The 11,662-nt window shown below is 44.8% G+C and overlaps 1 protein-coding gene across 5 annotated transcripts; it reads right to left on the bottom strand.

The window, feature by feature from the left end:
- Window positions 1-746: 746 nt before the first annotated feature.
- On the bottom strand, window positions 747-10,469 carry LOC133154093 (GPI mannosyltransferase 3-like). Of its 5 annotated transcripts, none has more exons than XM_061278515.1 (12): window positions 10,054-10,463; window positions 6,017-6,164; window positions 5,709-5,826; window positions 5,518-5,622; window positions 5,313-5,443; window positions 5,093-5,233; window positions 4,958-5,009; window positions 4,124-4,335; window positions 3,980-4,044; window positions 2,001-2,205; window positions 1,030-1,207; window positions 747-959 (listed from the first exon to the last, which is right to left on the bottom strand). In XM_061278515.1, exons 1-12 carry the CDS (start codon window positions 10,160-10,162, stop codon window positions 843-845), a joined length of 1,581 nt encoding a protein of 526 aa, XP_061134499.1. In that variant the 5' UTR covers window positions 10,163-10,463; the 3' UTR covers window positions 747-842. The 5 variants fall into 5 exon arrangements, with proteins under 5 accessions (XP_061134499.1, XP_061134508.1, XP_061134526.1 ...); XM_061278524.1 differs by having other exon boundaries at window positions 6,017-6,140; window positions 10,054-10,447; XM_061278542.1 differs by lacking the exons at window positions 5,709-5,826; window positions 6,017-6,164 and having other exon boundaries at window positions 10,054-10,456.
- Between the last annotated feature and the right edge of the window lie 1,193 nt (window positions 10,470-11,662).

Here is an 11,662-nt window from a genome sequence, read left to right as displayed (position 1 = left end):
TCGCCCGCCTGGGTGTGAGCATCGAGCGTCCGGCCGGCAGGCTGAGTTTGAGGTGAGAAGCTTTCACTCACAGTATTGCGAGGTGCTCGTGCCTGGTGTGGGGGGGGATGGAGTGGCTCCTAAGCGGGTCAGTTAATGGGCCTGGTGTGGCAGTGGCTGGCAAGAAGGGAGGGGGATTTGTCTCCCCTAGCTGAATGTCGACGAGATGTGGATTTTGAAAGGGGGGAGTAGCCCCAATAGAAAAATGAGAATGTTCAATAAAAATAGAAAAAAGGAAAAAAGGCAAATAAAAATGGAAAAAATAGCATAAGACTTAATGGGGAAAGTGCACAACAGTGTGAGTGACATGTCTGGTGTGAATGATGAATGAGACAGAAAATGCCCCGAGAGAGGGCACGTGAAACAGGACAGGATGAGTTCAACATGTTTAAGTTACTTTTACTTTTTAAAACCGGGCATTAAATTAATAACAATGGTTTTTGACACTTTAAGAGGAAAATGCTCATTTTGCCACCCTAACGTACCTGGTAATGTTAAATTATAATGAGGATCTTGAACGTTATAGTGTGGGCTATAATGTTAAATGTTTTGATGCTATGGTGGGAAAACATTACCTTTGCTTAACATTTGTATTAGTATAATTTATTTTATAATATATACATTGGAACTGATATTTGGTCCAGCAAATAATCCCAGACTTTCCACCATAGAAAATAAATTAACACTCAAAATAATTTACACACAAATAGTGGTAAAAGAAGTATAATTGGTCTAACAAGATTAGATATTCTTCTCAAAACATTTTAAACATACAGTAGGTAAAATCAGATGAGTTCCTGCAGTCATCGGTGCCTCTCATAAATAAAGATTCTTCCTCCAACTCCTCCGTCGGGAAAATGAGTGTGAAATATGTCCGTCGTTTTCCTGTAGTTGTTTTCACGCAGAAATGCTGTGATCTTCTACAATATAAAAGCGCGCCAGCATTTAAGTAAAGATTTTTAGCCAGATTTGGCTGCACTTTTCCTCTACCTTTTCCATTACGTCAAAGAGAACCAAGTGAGTAGGAAGTGAATGCTCAAGTGGATACGAAGTTCGGAGCCAGAGAAGTGGGTCATTGATGAATCTTTCTGATTCAGTCTCATGGTCCAGCTGGCTGAGATCACGCAGGCCCTCGAGGAACCTCATCTTTAGTGGGCAGTGGACGTGGCTGCAAGGGGAGGAAAAATAACTGAAAATCTCCATACAGTGCATCCAGACATTATTCAGTGCTTTTGCTCACATTTCGTCATATTATGACCCTACTCAAAAAAATTAATTAGAACACTCTGGAATAATGTTTTTTGTTGGGACCCCAGGGAAAGAGCCTTTTTGCCAAACAGTATCTAATAAAATTGGCAGTGTTGAAATACAAGGAGCAGATGAGAAAATGAAAAGCCTACTAGAACATTTTTAAATTTCTTTGAGATTAAGCAGAGGTGGTGGCTCGGTGGAGCATAGGTTAGCACGTCCGCCTCACAGTTAGGAGGGTGCTAATTTTCCACCTCCGACCCTCCCTGTATGGAGTTTGTATGTTTTCCCCGAGCCTGTGTGGGTTTCCCCCGGGCACTCCGGTTTCCTCCCACATCCCAAAAACATGCTTGATAGATGTGAGTGCGAGTACGGATGGTTGTTCGTCTCTGTTTGCCCTGCGATTGGCTGGCAACCGGTTCAGGGTGTCCCCCGCCTACTACCCGATGACCGCTGGGATAGGCTCCAGCACGCCTGCGACCCCCGTGGGGACAAACTGGTACAGAAAATTGATGGATGGATTAAGCAGAGGCATTCACCAATTGAACATGAGTTTGAATATGATTAGTTACCCATAACTACCCACATCCCCCATTATAATTGGGTGTGCAAACTTGTGTAACCTCATTATCGTTTTTCTTTTTACAATTGAGTTGCACAGTTCATAGAGAAACACTCAGAAGGCTTTCCGGATCCCATGGAGCATTTGGCACCTGTAGTAAGGTGTTGAGTGGCAGGACATTGCAAAGAGGACGTCCGGCTGTGAGACATTGTGACAAAGGACATGGATGTGGCTCATGACATCCAGAGCTCCACGCTGGTGAATCAGGCCTGTGTATAGAGCTATGGGCAGGTTGGAGGCCAGCAAACCGGCAGTGGCTGCTCGTCGCCAAGCTTTCATACGAGCCATCGTTGCCCCTGGTAACACACGCAAATGCTTAAACATGAAATGGTTCAGCCATCCTTTATTCCAAACCCATCAAGCACTTATACTATCAAGAGAGAATTCACAATACATTATAATGTCCATCATTGGCGTTAGTATGGGGAATATGCAACCTCTGGTGGTGACCATATTTGGTGGACCTGACATTTTCCTTCCAATGACAAATAAAGATCTACCGTTTTTTTCCGTGTATAATGCGCCCCCATGTATAATACGCACCCTAAAAATGGCATGTTGATGCTGGAAAAAAGCCTGTACCCATGTATAATACGCACCCAATTTTTTAATTTTTTTTTAAAAATAAAAAATAAAAAAATGTTTTAAAATTAAAAAAAATAATAATATATATATATTTTTTTTAAGTCCCAATGATCGTCACATACGCAGGGAGGCAATGGGTCCCATTTTTATAGTCTTTGGTATGGTCTTAACTAGGCTGGATGTAATTTATTTTGTTGGCGTTGATTTCTCCGACTGCTCATAAAGGCACCACCGCGATCAGATGAAAAGAGAGGAAAGTGGCGTGCGGACATGTGAAAAAGGCGGCTCTGTATGGGAGAGACGTTGAAGAGGAATAAAAACACCCTTGGAAACCAAAACTTGCCCCTCGTCGTGACTCGGAGCCGCAACAAATGTTTCGGATTTGTGTAGGGTACATTGTGACAGACAGCAAACGAGCAGGTGATCAAGCAAGCCTTGTCTGATACGAGAGCATTGCGGTCGTATGGAGCGTGTTTGAAGTGAACAGCAGAGACGAAAGGAACAAGGCAAAGTGTTGTGAAATAAAATATTACCTGTAATACGCATTTTGTTATTTGCTGATTGAAACTGCTAATTAAACTGTGAATTGAAACTAATAGGAAGAAAACAACTCTCGCTCTTTATATAGCTGACGTGTCTTGCGCATCCGTTCTGCGCATCGGATCCATAGTGCGCATGCGCAGTGATACTGCCTCCGTATGACGTCCGGTCCGCGATGGAGATTAAAAAACAAACAATATTTGACAATAACACACCATCAAGGATTGCACCATCGCATTAAACGATGTGTCGTCAATTATGAATTTTACTGACTAAGTGTGTTGGGCAGGATGGCTGGATGCGATGCGCGATTGACAACAAACAAGAAGAAAGGTCATTTCAAGTTTGATTATGAGGGAGATTTGTCATGTCTCGTCCCCAGTTTTGCTATGTGTCTAGGTTGCCATAGTTTCTGTTCGCGTCGCCCCTCTCTTCCTGTGTCACCTCAATCAATGTAACGTGTTTTGTATTTAAGTCCTGTCTGCCCCTCGCTCACCGTCTGATCATTGCATGTGTTACTGTCATGATGTCTGTTTGGTTTCTGTTCCTGTCTTTGGTAATGTCACCCTGTCTTTTTGTTCCACGTCTTTGTCGGTCAGTCCTGTTGTTGGTTTTGTTGTACCATGACTTTCTTAAAAATTTTTTTTAAAAAAATAAAATAAAATTTAAAAAATTTTGTACCCATGTATAATGCGCACCCCGGATTTTAGGACAATAAATTAGTTAAATTTTGCGCATTATACACGGAAAAAAACGGTAACGTCTTCAATAGAGTGAAAGACAATGTGGTAGTCTCTAAATCCATATTCATGATGATATCACCATTTTCAGGTGACTACTCATGTACTATCCATAACAAAAGAGAAAATACTGCAGTAAACAGTCAAGCTCAAAGAGAATTTACACACTAGATTGTGTGACTAAATAGTTGTAACAGGGACTTACCACAGAAGATCATGCAAAAGGGAAGCACAGGGTAGATGAATCTAAACTCCTTGTGAGGAAGCAGGCTGAAAACAAAGAGTATGGTGCAAGCTGACAAGGATTCCTACAAGTAGTAAAGCAAGAGAGACAATTATGATGCTTTACCTGTATGCCCCGATGGTCCAGGCAATGGCCACCAGCAGGATTTTGTACCTTCTAAAAGCCAGGAAGCATCCAAATAAAAAGAATGGCAGATGGGGGCCAATTATGACCGGGAAGCCCTGAGTGAGGTACCAGTGCCATGGGTGGGTGCCGAAATAACTGGCCAATCCGTCCAAGACATTAACCTTCAGGAAGTTGAAATGTACGAAGACCCACTACACAAAAGAAAACAACTGATGCACCAAAAACATCCACTAGACACTGGCGCAGTGGCACACTGGACAGTGGCACCTTCAGAAATGTTTCATTCGGGTGGACAAATATGGAGACCCTTAAATTCTTGGGGTGATAAACCAAAACTAAAAGCCATACTTTCAGCATATAATTATACCAGTGGAGTCAAACTCGTTTATCGAAGTTATGGTTTATTTCAGAGGGCCATTATTATAACGGTGAAACTAATTAAGGGTGACTGGTAAAAAAAAAAAACCTTGCGACCAATCACGGCTCAGCTTGCGAACATGAGGTGAGCCACGACTGGTCGGTACCTGAGCCATTAGCACATGTACGTAATGTCATTTTTGGTTGACAACTAACTGTATTTCACTTCTGAATATTGATTAATAAATCCAAAATATGTTCATTAAAACGCACACATTGCGATGCTACTTTACCCTCATCATGGAATAGATTTCTATGGAGTTCACATCTCTGGAAAACTCAACATTTCGGGATTTGCAGGAATCTTTGGATTACAGATCTTTAGTCTTTTTACAGAAGATGTGACGACATCATCAACAATTGCGTAATTGTGTTCAGCGAGTGTATATATTTCACCTTTTCATAGAAAATGGAGTCAATTATGGTTGGAATCACAATGGCCAAAGCCCTACAAAGGAGACAAAAGCACTGTTGTTCCTAAACAGGCGTGAAAAAAAAGAAATATGATGGTCAAATTAGAAACACAATTACCCAATGGGAATGTAGTCATGCACCACCAGTCTCAGTTTGTTATCTTCTTGCCAGAAATGATAAATCAACAGCGGAAGCCAGAGAATCAAGGCCGTCGGGCGAACAATAGCGGCCAGTGCAACGAGGCTCAAATATTTTTTGCTGAAGGGGAAAAAGCACGAACGAGGTGTCAACCAGAAATTCGTGGCACATCTAGAAATGTTGATGACATGAAGTAGACCTGCTGTGTGTTTTGGATCCAGGCAGGGGGAAGTAACAGAGAGCAAGGCAAGTGATGGTGGCCTCCACGCTGTTACTCAGCGTTCTGCTGCAACAGTACCATGTGAACCACGAGCACAGGTGGCAGAAGAACTGCACGCACAAATGCAAACAAAACATGATGGAATGGATATTTCCTCAAGAAAGAAACAGGTAGGGCTAGGTACCGTCCATTTCGCAACATGTTGATTTTCCAGCTCTTCAACAAGGAAGAGGAATTTGAAATCTGCAAACGCAGTGAATAGTGCATGAAGTAGGCGGGGCAGCCATATCTGCAGAGAAAACAAACTAATTCAAATAAAAAACCATATCTGAACTAAACATGACTGAATGAACAGATGAAAAATAATACACTTGCCATAATATACACAGAGTCACAGTGTATCCAATGTAGTACTTTATAAATGATGGCGAAAAAAAGGGGATAGGTGAAGCCTCTTATGCCTTCCTTCCATTCCCATGTCAGATGGCCATATGTCACATTGTTAAGGTGTTCACAAAAACGGTAACATAAGTTTACTGAATGTGACTAGCTGATTTAACTACATTTTTGGTGTGTACTAAATTTGAGACCAAAGTCCACTGGAATAGGCTCGAGTTGAAAAAAAAGGACACGGCTGAAAAAATGCATAGATGCTGTCAAAATGAATTGAGTTTAAAGAATATTTGAAGGCCATGTGGTGGGCGACTTCCACAGCCTGCCAGTACTCATCTGGAACGAAGCTGCTCTGAACCAGAAAACAGTTCAAGACGCGGAAGATAACACAAAATGACGCAATCCTCAGCACTTCTGTATAGAGAAAAGAAACAATAACTTTATAATAATAATAATAATAAATTATATTTATAACGCACTTTACATTTGGGGGAATCTCAAAGTGCTACATGGCAGATAAAAAACAAGAGAACAAAACAAGGACAAGTTTAGAACAACTGGACGACAACCAAGATATGAGAGAAATTACGGAAATGCTAAGGTAAAGAGGTGAGTTTTAAGTCCAGTTTTGAAAGAGTCAGTGGATTGGGGTGCTCTTAGGTGGTCGGGGAGGGAGTTCCATAGTGTAGGGGCTGTATGGCAGAAGGCCCGGTCGCCCATGGTGCGCAGCTTGGTTTTAGGAACGTGGAGAAGGTGTGAATTGGATGAGCGGAGGCTTCGGGTGGCAGGTTTTGGGGCAAGGAGTTCTTTGAGGTATGGGGGAGCATGTCCAAGGATACAATGGTGAGTGAGGAGGGCGATCTTATAATCAATTCGGAATTTGATGGGGAGCCAGTGCAGAGAACGGAGGATGGGTGTGATGTGATTGCTTTTCCGCACCCCCATCAGGATCCTAGCAGCGCTGTTTTGAATGTACTGAAGCCTATGGAGGCTCTTGCTAGGGATCCCGATGAGGAGTGCGTTACAATAGTCTATCCTTGAGGAGACAAAGGCGTGGACAAGTTTCTCAGCATCCGTCAGGGTAAGTGTGGGGCGGAGTTTGGAGATATTTCTGAGGTGGAAGAAGGAGGTTTTGCAGATGTGTTTTATGTGTGACTCAAGGTTGAGTTGAGGGTCCAGTTTCACACCCAGGTTGGTGACAGTGGCTGAGAGGGGAATAGTGAGACCGGCGAATAAGATGCTTGTTATTGGGCAGGTATGGATCTGATGGGGAGTGCCAATTAACATGGCTTGGGTTTTGTCACTGTTAACTTGCAGGAAGCTGAGATTCATCCACGCCTTTATCTCCTCCAGACACAGGGAGAGGATGGATGAGGGAGATGGAGAAGGCTGGGTTATGGAGGGCGGGGGGTCAAGTTTGAGGTATAGCTGGGTGTCGTCCGCATAACAATGAAATGAGATGCCGAACTTCCTGATTATATTGCCGAGGGGTAGTATGTAGAGAGTGAAGAGGGTAGGACCGAGTACAGATCCCTGGGGGACACCGGAGGTGACAGTGTGAGTGTCGGATTTTTTCCCCCCCAGGGAAACGTACTCGGTCCGGTTTGAGAGGTAGGACTGAAGCCAGGTTAGAGCAGTGCCAGAGAATCCAATGGAGTGAAGCTGGTTAAGGAGGATATTGTGGTGGACAGTGTCAAATGCAGCGGACAGATCCAACAGGATGAGAAGTGACGGGGAGCCTGCATCGGCAGCCATGAGAAGGTCGTTGGTGACCCTAACAAGTGCTGTTTCAGTGCTGTGGCCAGAGCGGAACCCGGATTGAAATTTCTCAGCGATGTTATTGCGGGTAAGATGAGTGTGAAGTTGGGCAGCTACCACTTTTTCCAGAACCTTGGAGAGGAACGGGAGTTTAGATATTGGTCTGTAGTTGGCAAGGTTGTCCGGGTCAAGTGAGGGTTTTTTGAGCAGGGGGTTAATAATGGCAGTCTTCAGTGCAGGGGGTACAGAGCCAGACTGGAGTGAGAGGTTGATGACATTGGTTATTAGGGGACTAATGGCTGAGGTTTGTTGTTTAATGAGGGCTGTGGGGAAAGGGTCCAGGGCACATGTGGAGGGCTTCATCTTTTTGATGATGTCCTCTACCTCCGACTGCAAGATAGGGGAGAAGCAGCGGAGAGGCTGGACTGTCCCGGGTGGAAGGAAGGGGGGAGGAGGTGAAGTGGTGGTGCCAGAAGAGGAGAGGAGCTGGGTGCGGATGTTGTTAACCTTAGCGGTAAAAAAGGTCATAAAGTTATTGGACACTACCTCTGAGAATTCTGTTGGAGTGGTGTGATGGGGTTTGAGAAAGTGGTTAATGGTTGAAAAGAGTTGTTTTGAGTTTCCAGGGGTATTGTTTATGATATTGGAATAGAACTGGGCACGTGCAGTCGCAAGGGCTTTTGAGTAGGCCTTCTGGTGTTCTTTGTAGGCCTGTTTGTGCACGGTCAGTCCTGAGGCTTTAAGACGACGCTCCAGGATGCGCCCAGTTGACTTCAACAGACGCAGCTCACTGGTGTACCAGGGGGCTGAGTGTGAAAAAGTGACTGTTTTGGTTTTTTGGGGGGCATGGATACTTAGAAGTTTGGCCAAAGAGTTATTGTAATGGTCCACTGCCTTGCTGACTGATGTAAAGGTTGCAGAGGAGGAGGAGAGAAACTGGAGGTCCTGTGCGAGAGTGTCTTGATTGATGTTTTTGAAATTTCTGAATGAGATTTGCCGCTTGGGTTTGGAGTGGGGGCGTGGGAAAGGAAGTTCCATTTGAATAAGTTTGTGGTCAGACACACCGACCTCGAGAACTTGCAGGTTGCTTATTGCCGATGAGGAGATGACAAGGTCAAGTGTATGCCCTTTGTCATGTGTGGGGACATTTACATATTGGGTGAGGTGTAAACAGTCCAATAGTTGCAACAGGTCAGAGGCAGGGGGGCTGGAGGGGGTGTCGACGTGGATGTTAACATCACCCAGTATGATTAGATTAGAGGAAGTGGAGGTACAGAGGGTAGTGAGTAGATCGTGTAGTTCTGGAATGAAAGAGGAGTTTGGTTTAGGAGGGCGGTAAATAAGTAAAACTGTGATGGGATATGGAGGTTTACATTTGAATGCAAGGGATTCGAATGAGGAGTGATCAGGTAGAGGGAGGGGGGACAGCTCTAGATCAAGACGGTGGAGTACAGCCAGGCCACCGCCACGGCCAATGCTGCGAGGTTTAGTTATGTATCTATAACCAGAGGGACAGGCTTCATTGAGGGATTGATAGACATCAGGTGGTTGCCAGGTCTCAGTCAGGCACATTATGTCTAGGCCTTTGTCCAGGATGAGGTCGTGAATAAATGAGGATTTACGGGTGAGTGCTTGGATGTTGAGGAGATCCATTTTGATTGTGGCTGTGGGGCTGTGTTTAGGTAGGGGGCGAAGTAGAGAGAAATCCACTCCACGTTTTCTGTGCCGCATGCAGTGCAATCCACTCTGGGTTGGAGTAAGATCCACTCCGTGTTGGTGTCCGTTCCGTGCTGGAGAAATTAACACTCCGTGTTTTCCCGGCGACCCGGTGTCCGTCTTGTGTCGGAGTCTGCTCCGTGTAGGAGTACAGTCCGCACCATGTTTTCCAGGCCACCTGGAGTACTGCAGCCCCGCATGGTTGCTAAGATAAGATCCAAGTGCGCCAGGTATCTGATGACGTGTTTTACATGCGACGGGGTGTCGGGCGGAGGAGGAGCAGATGGATGGTACACTGTTATGGACGGGTTGGGAGAAAACAAAGTTACGACGGGTGCTTCTGTGGATGTAACGTGGTCTGCGGAGAAGTCCGAGTTGTTTGATGACTGAGACACACCCTGGAATGGTGTGATTACTCAGCTCCAGCAAGCGGGGGATGGAGTAAGTTAATATAGTGCCGGTTGGAGAACACTGAACTTGAGTGTTAGCCATTGGCTAGCCTAGCCAGGATGCCTTGGCGGGGGGGTGGTGGGGTGGGCGCGCCGTAGTAGGTAGCAGGCTCTGTGGAGGTTCGCCGCAGTCCAGGCGCACTGCACACTAAAACTAGAAGCTAAAAACTAAACTTAATAATGGCTAAAAAATAAATAAATAAAAACACTAAAACTAAACTAATTCTAATTCTGGTGGAGAAGCGGCGAACAAGCAGCGCCAGCGTCCTCTCCCCAGATTACTTCCGCCTTGGTCCACACGCAGCATTCAAGCATCATCGGCAAGCATCATTTACACTGGAGTGAATAGACAAAGCTATCACAACTTTCTAATGACATCACACTGTATAGGGGAACTAACCCACCTGTGCTGAGAGGGGCATTGTCTTTGGTTTTTAACGGTGATTCGGTTTCCTCAAGTTTCACCTCCGTCCCATTCCTCTCGAACCGTGAACGCTGTCTTAAAGTCTCCATGTGGATGTTGCGTCCTTACACCTGCTGCAGACGCGCGGCCAGAGCAGGGGAGGAAATCTACTTGGTTTACTCTCTGCATGGAAATGAGACGTGTGCAGAGGCGTAGCCAGGAATTTTTTCAGTAGGGGCGCACGCCCACAGGAAAAAAAAAAATCGAACATCACCCACGCCGTTCGCTGATCGCTAAAACAACATCCGGGTCCGGGAGGCAAACGGTGAATGGATAATATCGCGCACATAGAATAGCGCAAGCACATTCGCGCAAGACCGAAAGAAAAAAACGGCATGAAAATGAAGAATCGAAAAAGCTCGATTTTTTTTTTCAACCGGGGCGCAGGGAGTCCTAACCGGGGCGCCGCCCCGGCTCGGCCCGGCTTGGCTACGCCTCTGGACGTGTGTAACCTGGCTCGCACGCAACCTCCCCAGCATGTGAAAAGTTTAAAAAGAAAAAGTCATTTATTTTGAGAAGACGGAAAAGGCACATGCAGCGACCTCATTTAATCATGTGCAACTGACATACATGTTCAAATGAACTAAATCTAAAGGATCCTTTTCTTTCACGGAATTTTGTGAATTATTTCGTCATTAAAATAGCGATAGTGTTTATTTCTTGCTCAAGTACACGGGTCTTTGTCGAAAAATATTGATGTTTATACATACTACACATGCTTACCTACATTCTACTAAATATGTGTGCGACATTTAGTCATTCTGATAGGCCAAGTGCTTATCCGTTCACAGAGGCAGGGAGGCGCAACATGTCTAAGGAAGGGACTGAGGAATGTTATCGTGCAGTGACAAAGTTTGTAGTTAAAGGCTTGCACCCATTTGCCACTGTAGAAGCCCCTAATTTTCGGTAGGTGATCAATTCTATTGTAGGAGAATATCTGCAGGGGCGGCTCGTAGCGCACTGGTTGGTTGGTTTATTGTTTAGCACATATTATTACAGCAATAACAGTTCAAGGAGGGAGACGAAGCCTAGGGCTTGTAGAGAGCTCCACTCCTGTTATATATACCAGTGGTCCCCAACCACCGGGCCGCGGACCGGTACCGGTCCGTGGGTCACTTGGTACCGGGCCGCCAAGCCGCACAGAATTCTTTTTTTATCGACGATCAATTAATTCAGGTCAAGAGACTCGTCCCGGTCACGTGACATGTTTCCCCAGTCGAGCCCGCAAAGGTAATATGTGGCGACAGGCTAACTAACCAGGCAATGAAGCATTCAAAACTGCTTCAACACATGGAGACCAAGCATCCTGCAATAAAAGACAAACCTTAATCACTTCGGGTGTCATTGTCTCCAATTACGTCTAGATGGGACCGGCTCGTTTCTGAGACACAAACTCAGTGCTCCCACTAATTCAACGTAATGGTGAGTTTTATTTTTGTCATTTGTAATTGTTTTTATGTCAGTCGTATCATTTTATTTCATCGTATTTATATATTTATTATAAATGTATTATTTATTTATTTATATAAATGTATTATTTATTTATATAA

The sequence above is a fragment of the Syngnathus typhle genome, linkage group LG1 (assembly GCF_033458585.1).
Source record: "Syngnathus typhle isolate RoL2023-S1 ecotype Sweden linkage group LG1, RoL_Styp_1.0, whole genome shotgun sequence".
NCBI classification, from domain to species: domain Eukaryota; kingdom Metazoa; phylum Chordata; class Actinopteri; order Syngnathiformes; family Syngnathidae; genus Syngnathus; species Syngnathus typhle.
This window is presented reverse-complemented; position numbering and strand designations above follow the sequence as displayed.